The 26,189-nt window shown below is 43.5% G+C and overlaps 1 protein-coding gene and 1 pseudogene across 1 annotated transcript in view; one reads left to right on the top strand and one right to left on the bottom strand.

Annotated features, from left to right (window-relative positions):
- Positions 1-14,712: 14,712 nt before the first annotated feature.
- On the bottom strand, positions 14,713-25,753 carry LOC123815941 (annotated as a pseudogene).
- Positions 25,602-26,189, top strand: part of GORASP2 (golgi reassembly stacking protein 2) — a 35,194-nt gene continuing 34,606 nt past the window's right edge. The window contains exon 1 of the mRNA XM_045831571.1: positions 25,602-25,814. Within this exon, the coding sequence (XP_045687527.1) occupies positions 25,752-25,814 (63 nt within the window). The 5' untranslated portion in view covers positions 25,602-25,751. The remainder of the gene's footprint in view (positions 25,815-26,189) is intronic.

The raw sequence follows: 26,189 nt of genomic DNA, 5'->3' as shown, positions 1-26,189 counted from the left end.
GTTGACTCTCAATAATATTTATGGAATAAGTGCTGCAAATGAAGTAAGTTCCACTAGCCCTGACCAAGGAGTCCTAGCTAACAGCCCAACACAAATACTGAGTCAAGAGACCCGGACTCTATTTCTGGGTTTTACAATAAGCTGAGCACCCCTTTCAGAGTGTCCTCAGTTCTTCTCAGAAACCTCTGGGACAGGTAGATACTCATCTAATGAGGCGGGCTCTTGGGCCCAGGGGGTTAGGCTGTCAGAGGCCAAACTAACAGGTAAAGGACCGCAGATGCGCTGGCTGGCCAGGGACCAAGACTCCCAGGCAGCAGCTCCCTCAGGCCATACCACTGGCTCTCTGTCCTCCCATGGATCCAGCATACCTTGCTCTCCAGCCCTTTTCAGAACAGCAGGAATTACCCTAATCCCAGGGTGTTAGAAAGTTCTCATTGTTACCACACTTGGTGTGGAGTTCTCAATGTCCTTTCTACCTGTGCCAGAAGCTCTTTACTCGCTTGCTCTCCTCTCTGCTACCACAAAAGGGAGTTCTCTCCTCCCTCTCCTTCCAGCCCCACCCTGCTTGGGACACACAGCTCCCTTCCTTGCCCAGGGCCTCAGTCTTCACTGTGTTCTCAGGCTCAGCTGAGTGCCAACAACACTTCTTCCCAACTCCCACCTCAAGTCTGCAATTTACCTCTTGGCAGATCTACTGGGGGAGCCTTGGTGACCCCCAAACCCTAGGGTCTCCCGCAGGAAGTTGACTTGTCCTCACAACCAGCCAGGATAGAGAGCAGGTCCTAAGTGACACAGACAGGCTCCAGGAGAGCAGCTGTTTCACGGGCAGCGCCCATGGCTTTTGTGGCCAAATAGCTATGGCTCAGCCTCACCAAGACCACTGGCCTCGCCCTGTGTCTTTGTTTCTCTCTGTGCATCTGCCATCTTCTTCTTTTTTGTTCAGTCTCAACCGGCTTCCTCTGCTCATTTTTCTTACACAAGGTCCACCCTCTATTTCACTTCTGTAGGACCGAACACCACAGCACCCACAGGTCACTGGGATTTCCCTCTTTATCTTTTAGTTCTAATTCTCAAAATAAGTTGTGAGAAGTTTAAATCGTCCTTTCAGACCAACTATGCCAGTCCCAGGTAGCAGGCTGCTTCTGCGTGGAGTCCCCCGGGCCAGTCTTCTGAGCCGGAAGGGGCTGGAAACGAGTCCTCAGCAGACTGTGGGCAGGTACGCTCCCAGAAGGGTGCAGGGTGGGTGAGCTTCTTCATATGCACTCAGACCCGCCGCTTCAGGAGGGTACATGTGATTTGAGAAATACCCTAAATGTCTATTTTATCAGCCCTTAGAACTGAAGAAATTTTCTCCAGAAAAATTCTGCTACTGCACAATATGTTACATGCAGTTATATCTTGGAGTCTTATAAAGTGGGACTTCAGAGACCATCTAGTCCAGACTCATTGCGTGCCAACTCTGCCTGCCTGCGGTGTTGCACTGTAAAGAATTGTGCCCTGATTACTCTGAGTGTGAGGCTTTGCTGGGCATTCGTTCAAACGTGTTGGGCCACTCAGCATCATTACCTCAGAGGGGCCACCCCTTTCCCGGTCAGTGTGGTGAACTGCAGCAGCCTCTGCGGCCGCCCATCCCTTCCGCCCTCAATGGAGGGCACATAATCCAGGCCGGACCAGTGACTGTGCAGCATCCCTCTGGCCTCAGTGACTGGTGCAGAGGCGGAAATGTGACCCCACAGGGCCATGTGGAGTCTTTTCTATGATATATACTTCCTGTTGAAGTAGCAGGCGCTGAGGCTGCCCGGTGCCCTGTTCCCCCTGACATGAGAAAGCCTGCAGGCAGACTGAAGACAGGGCAAATCCTGCAGAACACAGAGTGAGAGCATGAGAGCGAGTGAGAGAAAGAGGGACCTTATTACCATCGTTTGACCTGCTGGATCCACTTATGGCCAAAGAAGCCAGTACATTCCTTTTTTTTCTTAAACAAGTTTTGAATTTTCTGTCACATGCAACTTAGAGAATTTAAACAAAAATCTCATTCATTTTATAGAAGAAGGGAATGGGAGTCCAGGAGGTTAACTGATTGCCTAAAACCACACATCTAGTTAATTATATGGCCATTTGGAAAGCAGATTCTAAAGACTGGGACATGTCCATCTATCCTTCTGGTCCAGAGACAAAGGACCTGTTGAAAGCCATTTGGATGCTGATTCTGTCATTAGCGCTCTCTCTTCCAGTTCCATGTCCTCTGAAACTTTGATAAGCATCCCCTAAATGTCTAAGCCGCCATCAATATTCCTAAACAAAACAAAGCCAGATCCCAGCCACGAAATCCCCTGCATGCAGTGACTCTGACCTATTGACTAATCTTTCGATAGAGCTATTCAATTTCTTACTAATCCACCTAACCGTACTGTTTCGCAGTCCACACCCCTGTAACTCAAAGTGTGTCCTGTGGCCTTGTGCACCACCCTGGAGCTTTCAAAACCCAGATTCTCAGGCCCCGCTCCACACCTTTAGGCTCTGCAGTTTAACAAGATCTTCAGAGGGTTCACTGCACAAGAAAGCTTGAGAGGCGCGGATCTCCCTTCCCTACCTTAACACACACATACACACGTACACAGTTTTGCCATATTCTTTCTGAAATTTAATAAACATATATACACACATTTCTTATCTAAAAGTCAGGCAACCCTATTGAAATAAGGAACATAGTTAATGTGATGCGTCTTTTTCTTGCTGAAACTGGGCGAACTCCTATTGGTCACTGCTGTTAAACCATAATTTTAATAAAAAGAAATGTTGCCTGGGCTTAATGCCAAATTGCCAGAACTACAGATTAGAGAGCCTGCCTTTTTTATACTTTTTGAAAAGTGAGATATTTGTGCATCTCGAGTCTTTCTGAATCAGCCTTAAGATTCTTCTAACACATTCTACACAGTTCCTTAAAAACAATCAAAGGATGCAGCGATTTTACTTGCAGGTGTTTCCAAACCCTTGGGTCAGGTCACTCAAGCTAATGTAGAGCGTCTAGGCCAGTGGATTACAACCCTAGACGTATATTAGAATCACCTGAGACAGGTTTAAAACTACCGTTGTTTGGGCCTCTCAACAGGCCAACTGAATTAGAACCCAGAGATGGGACTCCAGCAGGGCATTGCTCTTTTAAGCCCCCTGGGTGATTCTGACATACCATCAGGGTTAAAAGCCATTGAAAAGAGGTTTTTTGCTTTTGCTTTTGGGGTGGTGGTGGTATTGTTGTTTAATCTAGTGCTCAGAGCCCACAGATTCAGAATCTTTGTGGCTGAAGCTCAAGCATCAATAGTTTTAAGCCCCCAGATGGTACTCAGGTGTAGCCTGGATGAGAGCCACGGTCGAGAAGCTGTTCTCGATGTAAGCCAGATGTTACACATTCTTCTGTTCCATGCAGCCCAACCTGATACAAACCAATGCAAGCAAGGTTCACCATTTGGGTAAGCCTCCCAAGCATACTTTAGCACTCCTAGTCCAGCCCCACCCCCCCCACCCCCACTGGAAAGCAAGGAGAAAAGATCAATTCAAGGAAAAAGGACAACAACAACAAAAAAACAGTTCAGGAAAAGTATACAGCTGCCAGATCAACTTAGTAATGGAAGGTGTTACTGTTTTTAAACTGAAAAGATTCTTCTATCCAGTGCAATGATGTTGAGGTGGCCCTTTGACTGGATGAAAGTGATTTTAAGTCAATGGGAGGGAAGTGGGGAGGGTTGGGAGGGTGGGCTGAATTGGGAGTAAAAGGGAGAAAACTGTACTTGATCAATGATTAAAATAAAATTAAAAAAAATTAAAAAAGAAAGTGATTTTAAGTCTTATGGGATTTTGCTCCAAGTCTCCGGAGGAAGCCTAGGGGAGACTGGGAGTATTCAGGAAGGTGGAAGGACGAGGGGAGGGTGCACTGTGTAAGAACTCCAGCATATGTAGGCTAATTGCCCCTGTATGGTTGTGAAGATGCAGAAATCAGTCCAGAGTGTCACTCAGCCAAAGCTGAATTAGTGAGCCTCCCAATGTCACCTCAAGAGCTAACCTTATGGCAAGGGCAGCACACATGAGTAAGAATCTCTAATTACTTTTTTCTTTTATTGATCTCAGCTGACCTATTCATTTGGTCCAACCTGCACTGAATGGAGGCTGATCCATTTAGTCTCCTCCTGGCTGTGGGGCTTGCTTAATTATTCTTGGCTTAGAGCCTTCCTCATGAAAGATGTCATTGACACCTCAGAGAAGGGCGTTCTTTGTAGTAGAGCATTTTTCTGAACAGGATTTCACCTGCCAAATGGGAAAAGATGGCTTATCAGGCAGTCTGGCGGAGTGTTTTTCATGCTCTGCGAGTTTTCTTTCAGCTGTTTAGCAGGCTGTGGTGGTCTGGGCCATTTTCAAGACTACTGAGAGCCAGCGAACGGCTTTGCCACATAAGCCACATAGCCCTCCTGGCAACACTCTTGTGCTGGGGCCCCCCTTCAGAGGTACTATGTCACTTCAGAAAAAGCAATGAGCTGCTTCTCTGGGTTCAGCTGCTGACTCTGCCTAGGATATTGTAATCAAATGCTGCCTACCTCTTCCAAAGCCAATACTAAAGAGATAGGTGTGATGTAAAGGGAAGAGGTATATTCAGATGCCGGCCACCTGGAAGATGCAGGACTCTCGTCTCAAAGCCTGTCTCCACACCTCAGTGCTGCCAGAGGTGTCTGTAAGGAAGGAGAGGGAAACAGAACAAGGAGGTCAAGGGAGAAGGTTGAAAAGTCCTCTACGTGCAGACGAGCACAGTCTATTCCGATAGGAACAGAGTTGGTCCGGTGTGAGTCATTCTGGCTTCAGGTCCTCCTGGCTCCACGGTCGGTGGAAGGTCAGCAGATCTCCCCGAGCAGAGATGCCTGAAGGTCCAGGTCCATCTCTTTTGAAGTTAGTTCCTAGGATTCTTATAAAAACATGCTGTTCATCTACAAGGTATGTATTAGTTAGAGTCAGCACTTACAGAAACAATGTCGAAAGAATGGTGGGATGGGTAACAATTCCCCACTGTTATAATATTGTGATTTATAACAAGAAACACATCTAGATCTCTGCCTCCAGTTCCCAACACAGAGCTCCTGAAACCCTTGTTCATTTCCTGGGTGATGGGAGGGTCTCCTGGGTGGGCCCTGGGTGAGGGCTAGTCACCAAAACCACCAACCCATGATTTGAAGCTTAGAATTCTCAGCTCTGTCTCCCATTCATCTGAGAAGGGAGAAGGACTGAAAATGAAGTTAATGATCAGTCACACCTACATAATGAAGTCTCCATAAAAGCCCCAAAAGAGAGCTTCCAGGCTGGCGAACCCAACTCCGTGGGACAGAAGCTCTGGTGCTTGGGACCCTTCCAGACCTGGCTGTTCATCTGTATCCTTTATCGTGTCCTTTAATGAGCTAGTAAATGTGTTTCCCTGAGTTCTGTGAGCCATACCAGCAAATTCTGTAATTGAACCTGTAGAGGGGATCTTGGGAATCTCCAATTCATAGCCATATCGGACAACAGCTGTAGGTCATCTGGGGACCTACTACTTGCAGTAAACGTCCAATGTGGGGTGGGAGCAGCCTTGTGGGCCTGAGCCCTTATCCTGCGGGATCTGACGCTGTCTCTGGGTAGATGGTGTCAGAACCGAGTTGAATGACTGTATTGTAAGACACCTGGCTGGTGTTGCAGAGAATTGCTTGGTGTGAGGAAAAACCTCCACACGTTTGGTGATCAGAAGTGAAGTGTTCTGTGTGGAAGTACAGAAAGACACACGAATAGGGCAGAACTGGAGGGAAGACTGGGTAGGATTTTTCTTTTCAGCCCCTCACTCTGAGGTGACCTGGGTGACAACTTTGGACAGGTCAGTTAACTTCCTAGGGCCTCAGTCTGCATATCTGTAAAATAAGGGGTTAATGTATTTTTTTAAGAAAGCTTCAGCTTTAAAATTCTATAATTTCTTGGGTTTTCTTATTAGGAATAGAAAAATGAAAACTTACCTATATTTTTTCACTGCACAAAAGCAAATTTTTTACTCAGATAGCATATACACTTTGCCAGAAGTACATATAAATATATATATATATGCTAATCTGCTAATATATATATATTAGCAGAAAGATTAAAATATAAATCTTCATCCTCTCATCTCATTAATATTTTGCATTATAGCCTTCCAGACTTTTGTCTCAGCATGAACATGCTAGAAATTTTTTTGCAAAAATATAGTCCCATCTGATCAACTGTTCTGATGTTCTACTTTTTCACTGAATTCAATATTCAAAATATTTTTCTAAGTCTATATATATATATAATCATGTTAGTTATCAAATACTATTCTATTGTAAGACTGTAGCAAAATTTGTTTAACCAAACCACTTTTTGCTGTTCTAAAACCTGCTATATTGAAAATACATGTATATACATCTTGTCTCAGTTATTTTTCCTTTGGAAAAATTCTTAGAAGTGAAATCCCTGAATTTAACAGTATACTTCTTTTAAGGATGTTATACATACTCTGAATGGTCCTCTAGTAAGTTGCATGAATTTACATTCCCCAAACCAAGAATGCCTCTTCCCCTCTCCCTCATTCCTTTTACTTTTTGCCTTCTTGATAGGTATATCCTATTCCTTCTCATTTTGCATTATTTGATAGTGTTTGGGACTATCTCTGGGCTCTCTTCTGTAGGCATAGCTCTTCCCACCTTAAACATGACAGATGGAGGAGACGTGATGGGTGAAAGGATGAAGAGGGAAGGAGTCCCCAGGCAAGGTGTCTAGGGGTACCTGGAGCTACCGGATAAGTGCTTATGCTCCCCATGCCCTGCACACCTAGCCTCTGAGCCACCCGTTGCAGAACACAGAGAGGAGGGGGATCGGGACCGGTGCCCTAAGGTGCATGGGGGAGCTGAAGCAGCCTCCAGGTGACTACCTGAACCTTGACTGTCATAGCAAGGTCAGCGCAAGGAGAGCAACAACAGTCACAGGAGCCATCATTTAGAAAAAGTGACTAGAACACAATGAGTGATGTCATGGGGTTTGGGGTGTCTCCAAAGTGTCCAGCAGCATCTGATACCCACCACACATTTATGCTTTAGTTATTTGATAAATATTTATTGAGTGCCTACTACAAGCTAGGGACTGTACTTGCCAAGATACAGACAGATAGACAGTTTTGTTGTTACTTATATCATTAGTTGGTTTTCATTGCTTTAAAAGGGTTCCAGCCTTGGCTGGTATGGCTCAGTGGATTAAGTGCCAGCCTGCAAACCAAAAGGTTGTTGGTTTGATTCCCAGCCAGGGCACATGCCTGGGTTGTGGGCTAGGTCCCCAGTACAGGGCATACAAGAGGCAACCATACATAGATATTTCTCTCCCTCTTTCTCCCTCCTCCTCTCTAAAAATAAATAAATATAATCTGTAAAAAATATATTTAAGAGAAAAAAGGGTTCCATTTTCAGCATTCAGCCAACCAGGAATATTTCATTTGAAATAGCTAGAATATGTGGTCAGAGTACCAAGTGGCATAAAATCTGACCAGACAGAATGGAATACTGCTCTGGATGATACATTGTTTCTATAGAACCATGTGATTGGACAGGACCTGGAGATGACATGAAAGTTTGCAACAATGCCCTACGTGGTTTCCGTGGGGCCAGAGGAAGTGACACACAGCTATTCCCAGCTAAGTCAACCACGTGGGAATATATTTTCACAAAAGGCAAACTTATCAAAAGTTTGTACGGAGTTATGACAGAAGTGGTAATACCAGCAATGGTAGTGGAACATCTGTTAGTTTTTATAACAATTACAACATTTTAATGTGAAAATCTCCAGACTACTGACACGAGAGAAAGGGAACCTCAGGAGTATGACCTGTGGCCACTGTTCAGTAATTCACTGTGGCTGACTCAGAGAAGATTTCAAAATCGGTCGAGTTCAGTTTGTCTTCCTTGCCTTCCCCCAAGTATCACTTTCTGATACAGTCAAAAAACAATAATTCAGGCATGTGGGTTATCTCAAAGGTATGGGGTAGTACAATAAGTCAGTCCCTTCTATATTTTTACTTGCTTATTTTATGTGTGTTTCTGAACTTGTGGGGCAGCTTTCACATTTCACTTGGCCATACCACTTGCCAGGATGGTTTTTCTTTTCTGCGAGTTTTGTTGCCTTAGACCTGAGGTCACCTACCACAGCTTGCAGCTTCTAGGCAAGGGGGTGGGGGTGGAGGGTCAGGTCTTGCAGTAACTCTAGCAATCTTCCACATATATGATAGCTACTTGGGATCACAGACCTTTGTTTCAGCAGTTCAGGAGGATTCATTCTTAGCAGAGAAAACTCATTTGCTGGCGGCAGTGATTCAAGCCGCTAACTTCACAGAGAATATTGCCGGAGCCAAATTCTTTCTCAGTTATAGAGGTCAGAGGTGAGGCAACTGTGCGAACAGGGCAAAGCTGTTTTATGGATTTATTTGGCTTTCTGCTTTCTTCTTTACAGCTGATTAACACCCAATAACCATTTCTTTAAGAAAGAAAAATTCAATTTCTCAATTTAATTAACTTCCCTAGTGCCATATTCACTACAGCCTGCCTGAACCTAGGCGACAATGACTTGTGACTTGAGACTCAGGGTTTGTGTGGTCAAAATAAGGTCTTGGACTTAACACGTGGCTGGCACATGTGAGGACTCCTGAGTGCAGAATAGTGTCCACAGTCATGATTTTTGGAGAACCTGACATTCTTTGGCTTCATTTGACATTTGCCTTGACTTCATGGTCAAAGTGCATTGGCTGTCAGCGTGGTAATTATTACTGTTAATTTTAATACACTGTGGAGTTCTTCTTTCTGCCTCATTCTTTGAACAATTAACAAACAAAAGTTTATTGAGAATCCAGAGAGCGTATTTTACTCCATATGTTTACTAAGTAGCTGTAGATTTGGACAATCATATGCATTTTTATTCTTTTATTAAGATTCTTCAGTATTATATGGTAGAGGCAACAGAGTATAACCTGTAAGTGCACAAATGCTAAGCCAGATTGCCTGGGTTCAAACTTAGCTCTGACATTTCACAGCTGTATGATCCTGGGCAAGTTAATGGACCTCTCTGTGCCTCAGTTTCCTCACATGTAAAATCAGGATAATAACAGTATCTACCTCGGAGTTCTTAGGTGGTAGTTAATTAACAAATGCAAAGTAGTTAGAATAGTGCTTGGGCCCAGCGTAAGTCCCCATAATGCTCACTCACAGAGAGCATTTATTAAAGGATACCACCATTGAAAGATCATTATTTCATTGAGAAGTGGGATTGTAAATTTTCTACCACTCATTGTCCTGTCAACTATCCTTCATCTATTATCTGTTTTGAGTAAGTCATGGTGGGTGATGGAGCCACAGAGATGAATCCTGCATACACTGGAGTTGGTTGGGAATTTTGCACGTACATCACAGTTGTGTGATGAGTTGATGCATGAAGAACTCAGCCAGTTGCACCACAGGGTAATATGAAGCATCACAGTGCTCTGATATCCAATTCATTATTTCCTTCAAAGCTTTCTAAATTACCTCACCTTTGTCAGTGATCTCTGCTCCTAGAAAAAGCACAGGACATGGGAAAAGAAACAATTCCCAGCGCCCTTGAAAAAGAACCTTCAAGAAGATGTTATTGTATGTCCCTGACTCTAAGATGCACAGTTTTTTTCACCTTCTTACTCCTCTGAAATCAGATGCAGTGAGAAAGCATTGCCACTACCTGGGCGTCTGCACACGTGGTTGAAGCTGCTCAGCTGTCACTTCGGCTGAGTTATGTGCATTGTTGGTACCACAGGACTTGAAATGTATCATCATTAAAATGTCTTCAAAAAGATTACACTATGATTTAGATTGGAATGAAAAGTTACTCTACACACAGGAAGGCATAGAAACAGAGCTTTGCAATATATGATTAAAAAATTATGCTTAGTAAAAGGCAGCTTTCATCAAACATAAATTTCAAAATGCTAAGTAAGCATGAGCTGTAGTTCAGTTGACGGTATTTTCTTGCTTCTTTGCGGTACATAAAATAATGGTTTGTTTATAGTTAAAAGCTTATTTGATTCAATGAAATATATAGTACTTTTTAATAGTTCATTTTTATTGTTTTTTTTCCATTACTCTTTATCCCTTCTCTACCCCCTTACACCTCCACCCACCCCTCCTTGAGAAAAAATTAGAAGATCCTGAAACAGTTATCTTCACATTTTTCCCCAGCATTCCAAATTCTCCATGTTTGGTAGAATCAAATTCTACCTACCATAGTATTTAATTAACTTTTAAACTTACCTCATTTTTAAACCCAATTACATTATTTTGAAAGAAGTGTATTATTCTTGTAATATAGAATGAAAGTTTTGATGTACTAGGCAGGTGGTTAACTATGAATTACAATAAACCATCACCATTAAAATGAGAAAACATACTTGACCATTTAACACCTAAAGTTCTTTTACCATAGAACACAGCATGTGCAGGCTCGCTTAGGGAAACCCCCATGTAGATAAGGCATCACCGGCTCAGATCCCTCACTTCTTCCCAGCCACTGAGCCATTTCCACTATTTCCAGGCCCTTTAGTTGCGTCTGCTTTCAAGAAACTCACACGGGAATATCCCACCCAAACTGATCCACAGTTTGGTGTTCACAGTTTGGTGAACCATGGAGAGCTGCCACCAGTTTAGTGTTTGACTCTTCAGTAGCCATGATTCCTGTGCTCATTTTGTTACTAAGGAATGGGAAGCTCCGTGCCCTACTTTGGCTGTGATGACTAACCCTCTGAGGTTACCAGACTTTGCCATGAATTCTTAGCAATATTTTGACACAATAATTTTGGACCCTTGGGGGAGGGGTCTGATTTTAGCCTAGGGTGTTCATTCTCAAGATTGGTCCTTATCCTTCAATTTACTTTCAATGTATAACCTCAGTCATGTATCTTCTTTGACGTAACAGAGCATCACTTTCACATATGGCCAGTACTCTTGTATCAACAAGAGAGAAAATTCTGTTTATCAGCAAGTGACACTTTCCCCACTTTGCATTTCCTACTAACTATGGCTAAATTTTCAAGGTCCTATCAAAAAGAGCAGCTTATTAACTTTAATTATTTTTGAAATTACTTGGCTCTATAGAGTGAAGCTAGCAGGTGACAGAGGGTTAGAGCTGCAGAAATTAATTAACAAAGAGCAAAATCTCTGATCAGCTGTTACTTTTGCTATCTGTCTTTCTCATTTAACCATCAGAGCTGGTCTTCAAACTTGAGGCAGGGAACAGGTAAGAGTTGGGTGTTCAAGATGCAAGAAAGCCAAGTCTTAGGGCTTGGCCAGGAGAAGAGCACATGGCTCATGTTTCATCATTTTCCAACTAGACCCACTGTCAGCTCTGGATTTAGAAAACCCACAGATTAGTTGGTTTCCAAGTCACCTCCAACTGATGTGTATATTAAATGGAGTCCGAATAGAAGTTGGCACTTAAAAGCTTGACTGGAATCCCTCTGCATGGCAACCCATTAAAATTAGATTTCAATGGCCATGGAAGTCCTCTGCTCTGTGATGATGTGGCACTTTACTGGTATTTTTTAAACATCAAGCCAGTTAGAAGATGTGTTGTAGATTCCACTATTAAGTCCATGTGTGTTCCGATTTCTCCTTTTAAAAGTGACTTCCTGATATAGAAAAATTGTACTCTCCAACACTGCTAGAGGCAATAGGAATTGATATAATCTTTATTTTTCTTTAAGATTTTACTTATTTATTTTTAGATAGAGGGGAAGGGTGAAAGAGAGGGACAGAAACATCAATGTGTGGTTGCCTCTAGCACACCCCCTACTGGGCACCTGGCCCACAACCTAGGCATGTGCCCTGACTGGGAATCAAACTGGCCACCCTTTGGTTCACAGGCTGGTGTTCAATTCACTGAGCCACACCAGCCAGAACTAATTTGTTTGTTTGTTTATTCCTTCCTTCCTTTTCTTCCGTTTCCTTCCTTCCTTCCTTCCTTCCTTCTTTTTTCCTTCTTTTTCTCTTCCTCTCTTCCTTTCTCCCCTCCTTTGTTTCTTTTTATACAATCTTCCTTAAAAGCAAGGTAGCTATAGACATAAGATGTCATTAAATGCACATATAATTTGACCAAGATTTCTGCAAGTATTTTTTCAAGGAAATAATAAGATATGCAGCCAAAGAATTATCGAAAGTAAGTTTATTGCAACATTGATTAAAGTAGTGAAATATTAGAAAAACCTAAACATCCCAAATACTTGACCAGCAAAATGATGTCATAGAATATTTGATATAAAAACATGGTTACCTTATATTGTGAAGTTAAAGAACCATGTCACAGAACTATATATTGCTATTCTTGTTTTTTAATATTGTATACATTTATAGAAGTTAAGAGGGGTAGAATTAAAGTACATTTTTTCATCTTTGTATGTTTCTGTATTTTTTGAATTTTTCTATGTTGAACAGCTACCACCCTTGTAATCAGAGAAGAAACATTAAAGGCTTTAAAAAGGAAAGAAAAGAAAACATCTCCTGAAGGCATAAAATAATTGTTGAAATTCAAAGTTTACCAAAATCAAGCCCTTATTCTTGAAAGCTCAGAAAGAAGGAAACTATGATTTGGTGAGGGCTTGCCATGTGCTAGGCACTGTACTAGGAACTTTTGCATATATTATTCCACTGAATCATCACCAGAGTCCTGACAGGTAGACACCATATTATCCTTTTCCTCGTGGGGGAGGATGCAAAAACTAAGAGAACCTAATTAGCTTAACTTATCTCAGTTCAAATAAGTATAAATGACAGTCAAAATACCAGAATGCCAAGTCAGGTCTTATTCATTTGTTCATTCATTGATTTATTCACATATAGACACACACAGACATAAGTAATTATGAGGATGGCTAACTAGTTCTAGCATATGAAAATACAGAGAAAACATTGAAAGTATCCATACATTCACCCTCCAGTTTAAGAAACAAAATGTGTCAGATTCAGAGGATGATGCCTGTGTACTTATTCCCAATTCTATTCTATTCTCTTCTATCCATAGATAACCATTATCTTGAATCTGGAGTCTATTGTTTCCATGCAAGTTATTGTTTCTTTGCTACATATGTTTACAGTCACAAAGGGAGATTTAATACTGAGAATTGGTTACAAGGGTAAACGAAGGGGCTGGAGGAACAAACAGGATAAGGGGCTATGTTCAGTTTCATCCATTGGCCCCTCCAGATCAAGTCTCCGTGGTTTTTTGTGCTCAGAAAATTGAGTGGTACAGATTGCCCCAGTGGACTCCCTTGACCTCTGACTTCTGCTTGGTTTTGGCCAGTAAGAAGTGTTGGCAGGAGGGGGAGAGGAAAAGGAGAATGAGATCAGAGTATCTGCTTTCTTCCCTGTTGGGTGGCTACATGTTGGCAGTGCTGCTGCTAAAATAGGCACTGACTACTGAAATGCTCATTTCCAGCCACTTCCTACCTTTGCTGCTGCCACTGTTGCTCGAAACATTGCCTGGGATGGAAAGAAAAATGGCCTCTCCCTTTCTTCTGTCTTTTAATCTCTTTGTCAGTGCAAAGCACTGGCAGAACCAAGGGAGCCTGTGACATGTCATTCACAGGCTTCCGGTCCCTTGTGATACTGAAGAGGGCATAGAGAGGCTGGAGTAGGGTTGAGAGCCAACAGCACATAACCAGCTCAAGTGCATAGTACTGTTTGCATTTTTAAAACTCTATAATGCCATGCTATACCTATCCTTGCTTTTTAGTTTATCTTTATACTTTTGAGATCCATCCATGCTCATACACATGGTTCCAGTTTATTCATTTAACTGCAGTATGGTATTCAATAATGGTATTCCTACAAGGGACCTAGTGAAGATAGAAATGTGGATGTTACTGGCATTGGAGCAAAAGAGGTATGAAGATAATATATGGCAAACTACCAGCCGTAGGTAGAGTTAGATTGCAGGAAAATATTCCTAAAAGCTGTTCATTCTTTCACTCAGCACAGATTCATTGAGGTCCTACCACATTTTCTAGGCACTGTGCTTGACACAAAGGACAGAAAATCAAATACAATCTGGTCCCTGCTTTCCAGTCTCCAGTTGTTGACGCAGAGATAGCTATACAATTTTCATCAGGGTAATAAGTATTTGACAGTTATGACTAGGGCGCTATAGAAGCACTGAGCTTGACAAGTAGAAATAGGAAACTACAAGGCAGTTTCAGTTACACAGATTTTAAATTTCTAGACAGATAAAATACTGTATCACAAACGGAATCTAGCAGTATAGTGAAAAAAAATAATACCATGACCAAAAAATGCTTATTTCAAGAATGCCAAATGCTTCAACATTTAAATTTTTTAAGTAAAAATTCAGTTTATTCTTCTATTTATGGCTCAGCACACAAGAGGCAAAGTGTTTCACAACCTAGGTTTCATTTCCAACTTCTTGGAATGTTCATTTGCTTGGCTAAAAGGAGACTAGACAGGAAAGCCAGGCAATTCCTAGGCAACTGAAATAAGGTTGGGGCAGGCACAATGCTAACATCATCCTCACAGAGATGGGCACAGGGGGGCTATTAGTTGCAAGCTGATTTTCTAGAATTGCTGGCTGGAAGCATGGGAGCACCACTCTTGGACGCTGGAGCCGGCTCGGGCCTCAGTCATCCTCATCACACAGGTACAGCAGCGCTTTTCAGTAGTCACACTCGGTGTCCTGCTGGATGTAATAGTAAAGGAACTTGCCATGCTTTTTGTTTAAGTCAGACCCGATTTTCAGCATGTCCTCTTCACTGCGGGAGATCAAGATTCAGGTCAAGACCTTATCACGTGTCTCCTTGCCCTCTGTGGAGTTATACAGTCAGTCAGCAAAATGCAGGGGCTTGTTCTGGATACACCAGACCAGGTTCCAGAAAGCATTTTCCAGGTTTCCCTTGACTTCTTTCTTGATGCTCTCCAACTTGTACCTTTCAAATACTTTCTGGAGGTGACACATGTTCTGTTTAGTCATGATGCTGATCCACTTGGGAATATCAGTTCCTTTCCTCTTCACTCCAGCATCATAGAGATCCCAGGAATCTTGGTCGATCAGTTCATAATCAATGACAGAGCCATCTTCTGTTCTTTTACTCTTTTTGAGGGCAACCATCAGCTTGTGTAAGTCATCTGACATATCAGAAATAATGTCCTCCAGATCAGTCTTCTACATTTCCTTGCAGACTGTGTTAATTTTGTGCAGCTCTTGGCTAGTCCTTGAGCAGATGATCCCAAGGAGAGTGTCCTCATCAGTCCCCATCTCCTTCATGGAGGCTTTCATGGGGGAGGGGGAAAATTGCTGTTGATCTTGTGCAAGACATTCATGTACCCTACCAACCACTCTCAAGCAGGAGTTACTTCTGCTGATCCCTAATGCCTGCTTGAGTATGGTTGGTAGGATAATAATATGGGTGTAATAATTCATAGTTTTAATTTGAATATTTCACCTAAAATGTCACATGGTGTGCTTGAGTGTGATATTGTTATGTTACAGAATTACATGCTTATGATTTTGTAATAAAAGAGCTTGTAATAAATAGGGGCATTATTTATGCCATACCCTGCATACTAAGATTGAAGAAATAAATAAATGGCAGATAATGGGAACTAGATTTCTCACTGTCAGAGAAAGAAGGTGCAACTAAGCAAAGGGAAAATGTTAGAATGAATACTGTGAAGCTCAATTAGAGTACAAGACAGTATGAACTCATATTTAGTTTAATATATATACATATAGGGAGATATAGAAATAATTATAGGTATGTGAGTATACATAGATCAATATATATTAATATGTTTTGTAGCTCTGTCTGCTGAGAAGGATTAAAAGCAGGACACTTTTAGTAGTAATGAGCACACCTAAAACCCAGATCTTGGTTTCTAAATACCATTCTCCATTTAAAGAAATCAGGGCTCTTGGGAGAATGGCTGATGCTAGGACTGGTACAGGAAAAACAAAAGATGAGCCTGGAGCATTTTGCAGTGCCAGAAATACAGAAATGCTCAAATAGCAAAAGAATGATTGCACAACAATGTGAATGTACTCAGTAACACCCAACTGCCCACTTAGAAATGTTTAAGATAGTAGATTTTATGTTACGTGTACTTTACCATACACACACACAAAAAAAGATGATGACCTGTCAAAGAAACACAGAAGTCAACCTAAAAGTGATCCCAATGTGCAAAGCTGGAAAAATTTAAGTAAAGAAATGTACCATTCTGCATTCTCACCAGCATTGAATAACATAGCATCAGAGTAAAGTCAAAGTGTAGGAGGGTGCAGCCAGAGGGGGCCCCAAATAGAGATTTGGAATGGGGATCAGAACTCAAGGTGTCCAGGAAATATTAGAAAAATATATAGGATGTCCTCACCCCCCAGGTGTGGGTTGGGGGAAGGGACAAACAGGGCCATTGAGAGCTGTTTCGCATAGCAATAGCCTTGCAGCTACCCTCTGGTGTGGTCATTTAACATATCTATAACCTTTAACTGGTTGCATAGATATGTTAAATAGCTGTGACCAGGTCCATGCCAGGGGAATGGAAGTAACTTCCCCACCAAGATGTAACTGGGGGGCAGGTCCCCCAAGTTACAGTGCCTGCGTGGAAGCTCAGAGAAGATTGGCTCCATGACATGGGGCCACGCCTGCCCAGACTCATGATGGCAGCCCAGTAAAGCTGGAAGGATAGGAGTTCTGGCATGTGAGGCCAAGTGTGGGAGGAGTCAGAAATGGGGCTGCAGAGGAAGATTGGCGTAGGGATTTAAACCCAGACGTGGCAGCCATTAGAGGGAGAACCATGCAGCGTGGCAGTGCAGGGAGGACTACAGTCACTGAGGAGAGAACCATGCGGCTTTAGCAGAGTGGGGACTCCCAAAGCCTTGCAGACACCATCAGAGATGCAGCCGCCTGCGGCTCCTCTACCGCCTGGCTCCGAGCCCCAGCCGGCTCTGTAGCAGCGGCCTCGAGAAGGGGCTACCAGTAAGTGACTCGGGAGCACGAGGTCACCACCCTTCTGCCACAGATGCAGCCACCGCCAGGCCTCTGAGCACTGCCCCCGCGCTCTCACTGCTCGGGCTCAGCCAACCTCACAGCCACCTACTCTGGCCAGGACACGATGAGCTCCACGCTAGCCCTCTTGGTGCTGCTGCCGCCACCACTGCCTCGCTCTCCCAGAAAGGGGGATCCCCCCACCCCCGCAGCCATGAGAAGAATCACCACAAGGTTTTAGCTGGAGATCCTGGCAACACAACCAATGCTGCTAGGAACTAAGGAAGGCCTGCCAGCTGAGCACAAATTACTAGGAAGAACCAAGAGCTGCCTGAGTCACATACTTCTATTTCTCTTCCTGAGCTGTGGTACTACAGACTGAGCAAAGGGGGGAAGGAAGGACTATGTGTGTTTGTGGGTGTTTCAAGGGACTTTGGGATTTTGACAAAGACATTAAGTCATTACTTTTAGTCTGTATAACTTGAATAAATAACTCTTTTTCACCAATCTCTAGCCTGGAGAACGATAATTCTCTGGTTTAGGGAAAGGTGAACCTAGTACAGGGGAACCCCAGGAGAAAGGGGGTCAATTTGGTAGCATTGTGGGACCCTCTTCCCTGGTGGCCAATCGGGGAGAATCATGGGAAACCACATGCGCAGTAGCTTTAAAGTAATGCAACTACTTGTATATACTCAGTATATACAAGTAGCCCACTAAAACTAGCCAGGAAGGATCCGCCCTATAAGAATAAAGTCCCTCCAGCCCGTGAGGTCAATCTCTGATTGAAGTTGGCCTGCTCCCATGTTCTCTGCTGTAAACTCTGGGTGTTTGGTTCCATTCTTTGTCCCAATCACCAAGAACCTGGTTACCTGTGCCCACCTGTGACAAAAGTACAAAATAAACATACATGAGCCCATGTTGATATAAGTAAGATGACTAAATAAATAAATAGGAGAGAAGAGGCAAAAATTCTTACAGAAGAATTCCAAATTATTTCTACAGATACTCCCATCCAGGAGGTGGAGCTTGTGGGTGAGCTAGATTTAGTGACTTCCTTTTAGGTGAAGAAAAATAGTAACTGTACTATTAAGTCAGGCAACACCTTAAAGTGATCAAGGTTAACATCATCAGTAATTGCCATGGCTGCTGTGGCTCAGCAGATTGAGCACCAGCCTGTGAACCAAAGAGCTGCAGAGTCAATTCCCAGTCAGGGTACATGCCTGGGTTGTGGGCCAGGTCACCAGTAGGCAGCATGTGAGAAGCAACCACACATTCATGTTTCTCTCCCTCTCTTTCTCCTATCCTTCCCCTCTCTCTAAAAATAAATAAATAAAATCTTAAAAATAAAAAAAACATCACCAGTAATAAATCATGTTATTAGCATGTACTACTGATGGAATACAATGAAACTGACAGTTCACCTCTATCTGGTCTTTCCTCCTCTAAACATTTAAGACCAGTCTAATTTTGAGAAAAACATTAGACATACCCAAATGTAGGTATATCTTGCATAATACCTGATGGTGCTGTACGAATCAAGGTCACAAAAAGCAGGAAAGTTTGAGACACTGTCACAAACCAGAGAAGACTAAGGAGATGGGACAACTAACTGTGATGTAGGATCCTGGAACAGAAGAAGGACTTTACCAGAGACACTTGTGAAATTTGAATAAAGTTTAGAGTTTGGTTAACACTCCTGTACAAATGTTGGTTGTTGGGAACTGCCCTGCCTGGTTTCAGAAGCTGTAATCCCCTGTGACCAAGACTGAGTAAAAAGGCCTTGGGACCTTTTTGTCTCACTAAGGAGACAAAGCTTATCTTTCCGGCATGGGTGCTACCTCTGCCCCCTTTTACTTCATCCTTCTTGGCCTCGGGCCGATGACTGGTTAGACAATAACCGGTAAGATTCCTTAAGGCAAGGGAGGGATGACCTAAGACAAGCATGGTCATGAAGGGGCCCCAGGGAAGGACTTGGAGGACTATATAAAAAGGGAGTGATGGACTCTTGCCCCTTGGCTTTGACATAGCCTGAGTCCTCATTCTGTCTGTAAGAAGTTTCCTAATCTCTTGGCTGCCTTACTTCCCCTGCCTGACTTAGGCCTGAAACAATGCCAGAGGCGGTGCTGATAAGGGTGGGCTTCTGGGGGCAATCAGGCCTAAGAAAAAAAGGCAGAAAATCCTGTGAAACCTGCTTTGCTAAGAATACCCTCAATTTAAATGATAAGGGTCTTAGCATAGAATGAGTTTGTTTCCATGAAGTTTTATGGCCCTTTAGCTATCTGACCCTGAATCAGAATAAGCCCTCATAGTTCTTTGAATGTTATCTATTGCTTGATCATTACTGCCTGACAGTGATTGATGAGCTTTACCTGTATTCCTGTGCAAATTATACCCAATAAAAGCCCATTGAGGAACAGGCTGAAGGCCTTTCTCCTTTGAGAGATTGGCTACCTTTCCTCCCCAAGCAGATCATGTCTTGGTAGAATTATTCTCATCTGAGAAGGGCAGAGGGGCTCTGCTGGACAAAGCTCCCCCACAGTTGGTTTCTTGGTTTCAACAAATATACCATGATTATGTGAGATTGTAATAATAGGAGAAACTGGGTGAAGGGCATATGGGAACTCTACATGCTATCTGCAACTCTCTGTAAATCTAAAATTATTCCAAAATAAAAAGTTAAAAAAAAACTAAATAAGAAGATTTACAATAAAGATGATGAGAACATCAGAGAAGCACAAGAACATCAGCAAAGATTGGGCCTGTGGCCATAATCCCTCTCAGTTCTTCAGATTCTCATTGGTTACCTGATTGCCCACAAACAGTAGAGATTTACTGAGCATCCCCGTAGTGGGGTAGTTCTCAAATTTTGTGCGTATCAGAATAACCCAGAAATCCATGAAAACTACTGGGACTCAGGCTCTATTGAAATAACCTAGCACTTGGACTTCTGTATTTTCACAAAGTACCCTGATGATTCTGATACATGTCCAAGCTTGAGAGCCACTGCTGTAGTACTTTTCGATCAACATGACTGTTGATATTACCATTAATGCATTTATTTATTTAACAACTATTTACTGAGCAACTATTCTATGCCAGCCCCTTGTCAGTACTAAGTGCACAGTAGTAGGCACACAGGCAAAAACCTCAGGAAGCCAACATTCTAATATGTAAATATTCACTGACTGAGTCTCTTCTTGTATTTCCCAGTTTCAAGTCTCCAGAGAGAACATCTGATTGGCCTAGCTGGTTACCATCATCTCTTGTTTTTTTTTTTTGGAGAGAGCAGAGGTCTTCTTAACAGACCACATCATAGACTATTAGTTTGCGTAAGTGTCATTTGTTGGTAAGTCAAGGGTTTCCCGCAGTCCAGTCAGCATGGCTGGGTTCGATGGCACATAACATGACCCCTCCTTAGGTTTGCTCCCTCAGCAAAGCAAGCTAGGACAGGAAGGGCCTATCATGAGGGAGGCCCCACTGGTTGACTATGCAGAGTGGCTGTTATCCACATGCAGCATGAGCTAAACTTTCCCAGGGGAGTCTGGAGGCAAAAAATATTAAGCTTCAATAGCCAATATGATACAAAGGACCCTACCTTTTATGCTCATTTATGGGAACTCAGTGTTAATGAAACCCAGAATAAACACACAAAATTGTGTCTTGGATGTTTCTTTGAGAAAAAAAAAGACTTTAGTTTAATGTTTTTAGTCTGTAGATATTAGTTTTTGCTGGGCTTTGCTTTTCTGCTGCCTGTGGTGTTTCAAAATAGCAACTTGCCTAGAGTAAATTGCTACTTGAATTAGAAATGACATGGACAAGAGTCTCCCAGGTCTTCCCCTCCATCATGTGAAATTTATTTATATTAGCTTTGACAACATCCTTGGAGTTTTATTTTCTGCCCTCTGAGCACTTTCCCTAACTAAAAGAGGAAAACAACTGGCACAAGGAAAACTGCAGCAATGGTTATCACAGTTTTTCAGTTCTGTTAGGGTGAGCCTTTTACCTCGCCCTCTATCAATTGTCTATAAAGGGACAACATGGATTGTCATGAGGCACAAATAGGAGCAGCACAGGTAACTTAGTAACTGATCCTAAAAAAGAAAAGGCTTTGAAGCTATTCATTACACACATGGAATTCAAATCAACAAACATTACAGTAAGAGGGTGCAGCCAGGGGGTGCCCCAAAAGAAGGATTTGTAATAGGGTCCAGAACTCAAGGTGTCCAGGAAATATTAAAAATATGGGATGTCCTCACCCCTACAAGTCTGAACTGGGGTGTGGGACACCTGGAGCAGGACCATTAAGAGCTGTTTTGCATTGCAACAGCTTTGCAGATGACCTCTAGAACTGTCATTTAACATATCTATAACCTTTAACTGGTTTCATAGATATGTTAAATAGCTGTGACCACGCTTTGAGCCAGGGAGATGGGAGTGACTTCCACAGAGGATGTAACTCGGAGGCAATTCCCCCTGGTTACAGATCCTGAATAAGAGCTTGGAGATAATTGGCCACGCCTGCCAAGACTTACTATGGCAACCCAGAAAAGCTGGAAAAATATGGGAATGCTGGCAAGTGTAGCCGATTGTGGGATGAGTTGGAAATGGAGCTGCAGAGGAAGACTGGCACTGGGATTTAAACCCAGGCTTAGCAGCCATGACAAGAATCACCATGAGGGTTTAGCACAGACTCACCATGAGGCTTTAGCAGGGGAGAACCCCAAGGCTTTGGGTCTCCCTTTGCCACGCAGCTTAGGAAGCCAGAAAGCAAGATATAGCGGCGATTCAGAGCCTCTCTTAGTAGTTTGGAAGAATGCAGGAGAGATGCTGCAGGAAGGTGAGGGGCAAAAGGACTCTTGCTGGTGGGCCATGAGAAGGTGCCATGTGGTTTTGAATTAAGAACTGAAGATCCTGGCGGCACAGCTGGTGGTGCTGGGAACCGTGGGAGGCATGCCAGCTGAGCACGGATTACTGGGAAGAGCTGGGGGCTACCTGACTTCTATTTCTTTTCCTGAGATATGGTACCCCAGACTGGGCAAAGTAGGGAAGGAAGGACCACGTGTGTTTGTGAGTGCTTTAAGGGACTTTGGGATTTTAATGAAGACATTAAGTCATTGCTCTTAAATCTGTATAACCTGAATAAATAATTCCTTTCCTTTTCACCAATCTCTAACATGGAAAGCTATAATTTTCTGGTGGCGGGCAAGGCAAACCTAGTACAAGGGAACCCCAGGAGAAGGAAGAGTCCATTTGGTAACATTGTGTGACCCCTTCTCCAGTGGCCAGTCAGGTAGACCGCATGCGCAGTAGCTTTAAAGTAATACAACTACTTGTACATGCTCAATAAAAGCCCACCAAAACTAGGCAGGAAAGATCTGCCCTAAAGAATAGAATCCCTCCAGCAGAGGCTCAGAGTTGGCCTTATCCCATGTTCTCTGCTATACACTCTGGGTGTTTGGTTCAATTCTTTGTCCCAATCACCAAGAACCTGGTTACCTGTGCCCATCTATGACAGTTTTTGGAGAGCCAACCAGGAGAAAAACACCACAGTGGTAAGCCACCTTGGCTGCTCTGATGCCCTTTTCCATTCCCATCTATTCCGCTTTGGTGAGTCTGATGTTCCCTAATTGAAACTCGGCCACTAAATTGCAGGCACGGATTGGGCAGTTAAAAGCCACAAGGGTGCCCCCTGCTTGAAGACATCCTTGATAGGATAACCTGCGCATGGAATGGGGTCAGCCTTAGCCCCCACCAGGTGCAAGAAAATGTCTGCACATCAATCAGGCACACCATAAAAACCACAAGACACTGCCCCATCCCACGGCTGCTCCCTCAATAGGCATAATTTGACCTTCCATACTGGACATCAGTCACCACCCCACCCGCGATATGACTTCCTTTTGCAGTCTCCTCATCAGGCCCACAGATAGTCTTTTACACTTGTCCTCCCTGTCTGACTTTTGGCCTTTATACCTGCACTTGTACTGCACTTGCCTTTTGTGTAGGAAAGTTTCCTGCTGTCTTGGTACCCAGAATATCTATCTCAGGGTCACTAATAGTCCCATCCCTAAATATAGTTGCAGGAATGAGTCACTCCCATCTTTGGTATGTATATACTATCACTGTAAGCAGCAACATTGCTCAGAGCTGATTAACAGGCGCCTGCTGGTCATTTGTTACTAGAATGGCCACATGGAACACTTACCTTGTGACATTACTACCATGTTCCCAACATTCAATCAGGAACTGGGAGCAAAAGAAGAAAAAACATGATCTTTGTAGCATCCAGCAAATGCGAGAACAAATATCAGAGACTTTCAGGGTATCAAAGATGTTACTTTATTGGCCAAGTTTAACCTGCGCAGGGGCAAACCCTCAAAGTGTCCAGCGACACAGTGTCCATAAGGAGCTGCAGACGAGAGCCGCGCCGAGTGCTTACAACTAAGTCCTTATATATGGGCGGGCAAGCAAGCGTTATACAGAAGCAGACGTGGCAGTTAGCAATTCGCTTACAAAGACCGCGTGCGGGAATTTCAAACCAAGCATTCTTGTATAAGGCGGGAAGGCAGGATGTTTATTCATTAACCTAGTAATCTGGCTCTAGCTAGCTAGGTTCCTATTTTCTCATGGTCTAAGTTTTTCCCTACTCCTTATAATCCTCACCCTGAATGATGGACCATAAATGGTGGAAGATAGTCCTATGATGATGATGATATTACCAGAAATGAAGGAACTAACTATTTCAGCAACTGAGTGAGGAGAGAATCATTCTGAATTTAGGAATAAATAAGTAACATTTGAAATGGGTGTTAAGGGAAACATACAATTTTTCTAAGTAGAAAAATGTAGGAAAGAGCATTCCAGTTGTATGGATTCACATAAATAAAGACAAGAAGGTAAGAAAGTAAATGGTCTGTATGAGGAATAGCAGGTAGTCATACATGTGGTGGAAACATGATACAACTCTAAGAAAAGACTGGATTTGCTCATAAATGACCACAGGCCCACAGTCTGGGCTAGTGTCCAACATCTGGAAGCAAAAAGTTTGACCACTGAACAGGGTAACAGCTTATTACAAAACCACAAAGAGGATAATAATTGTCAAGCAGAACAAAACATTTTCATCAAATCTAGTTCTTATATTTATTTCTTTGCATTAAATTAATTTGTTGAATTAGCTTTCATGCACTCCTCAAAGTATTGGGAACATAGAGCTGAGTCCATTGCAGTCCCTGTCCTTAAGGAGCCTAATAACTGGAGATTTTAATTGCATATTTATGTATTTATTAGGCTTCCTGAAAATCTAGTATTGGTTTATTGACAGCAAAGAAAAATAAATAATTTTTTATGTTTAATTTTTAAATACCCTTATTTCTACAGAATCAATGTATGGGCATTATAGAATACAGAACCAGCCAAAACAAAAAATAAAACATCTCTGTCCCAACTATATATCACCTCTGTAACCCTTGGTTCATATCCTCCTATATTTTCATATGTATACTTATGTATTAATATGCATTTTGTTTACAAAAATGTTTTCATATTGTTTAGAGACATTCTGCCTTGTAACCTATTTTTTTCAGTCAATAATTTCCATTTTCCCATGTCAATAAGTGCTTTTTCCCCTAATACTCAGTATATATTCAAATTTTCCCAATTAAGCCAAAAATGGCCTTTACAGCTAATTTCTCCAGATCAGCCCCAGAGTCAAGATCTCACTTTGCATCTCCTGGTTATGTCCTTCATATATCTTTAATCCAGTATAGTCCCTTTCTTATTATTCTAACTTGATGAAAATAACAGGTTAGCTGTTCTGAAGAACAGTCCACCTCCTGTATTTGCCTGGTTGCTTGCTTGTGGTGTTATTTACTCATTGCTCTATCCTCTCTATTGCTGTAAACTAGAAGAGCTAACTGAAGATGTGACAGAAGCAAGTTAAACATATGGGGCTAGACATGAGGAGGGAGGGGGAAGAAGAGGAGAGAGAGAGGGAGGGAGAGGGGAGAGAGAGAGAGAGAGGAGAGAGAGAGAGCGCGCAGAAGCGCGAGCATGACTTTTTGGGACAGCAGTTTTATAAATGGAACATTTCCCTTTCTAATGCTGAGCTGAGCTACGCGGATGCAGTATTCACTACACGGGGAGCCACTGTCATCTCTGTGCAACTTGGGACTAGATGCAGAGAGTAGCTAGGAAACTGTTTGCATCCGCCCCTATTCTTTTCAGCAGGAGAGCAGCAGCCTTTTTCCTGACTTTGGCCGCCAGGGGAGCTACAACCAAGATTGTCTTTCTTTCATCATACAATCTTTCGGTAGATGAATCTTGTCCTACTCAGGGTCCCGTAACAAGGTGCTGAGGAGGGCTGAACAGTACTTTCTGCTCTCTCGCGAGCAAGAGTTGGCCCCGCCCAGCTCTCTTCCCCTGGCGCTGGCTTCCCACCTGCACACGCTCAGGCCCATCCTGGTGGCTCACGGCAGGTGGCGCTGTCTGCGGCGTCGCTGGGGCCCTGACTGCCGCGAAGACCATCTCCCGGCGGGCAGTGCGGCCCCGCTCTCGGCGGCAGCAAGTGCCACGTCCCAGGAGCTGAGCGGAGGAGCGGAGCGGGCGGTTGGCTGGGGGCAGGGAACGGGGAACAGTGCGGAGCCCGACCCAGCCACACTGATCGCCCGCTGCCATGGGCTCTTCCCAGAGTGTCGAGATTCCAGGCGGGGGCACGGAAGGGTACCACGTCCTGCGGGTAAGAGCTCCGACGGCGGCCCCAGAGCCCAAGAGCGAGAGCGGCGAGTTGGAGGCGGGGCCTGGCCTGGAGGAGGGGGAGGCCCCGACGGGCCCTTTCCCGAGGCTGGCGGCCGGACCCCACCGAGGAAGAGCGACCGCGGTAGCTTTGCGGAGGCTGGTTGGGGAGAGCATTCACATCCGGTATACCCGGAGCACCCCGGGCACAGGATCCCCTGCTGTGAGAAAAGGGTCTGGAGCTTGACACGGCAGCCGGCGACTTCTCTTGGGGACAAACTTGGCTCCTTTTCCAACTCACGGCCTTCTCGGTCCTCTCCCCCTCAATTCTTAGCTTCCAAAGTTAGGAAAGGCTTGGGGGCAAAGTCTGCGAAGGGGT

This window comes from Phyllostomus hastatus, unplaced genomic scaffold (assembly GCF_019186645.2).
Source record: "Phyllostomus hastatus isolate PE091 unplaced genomic scaffold, TTU_PhHast_1.1 phas_contig_1, whole genome shotgun sequence".
Classification (NCBI taxonomy): Eukaryota; Metazoa; Chordata; class Mammalia; order Chiroptera; family Phyllostomidae; genus Phyllostomus; species Phyllostomus hastatus.
Note: the sequence above shows the minus strand (reverse complement) of the source record. Positions and strands in the feature narration are given on the sequence as shown.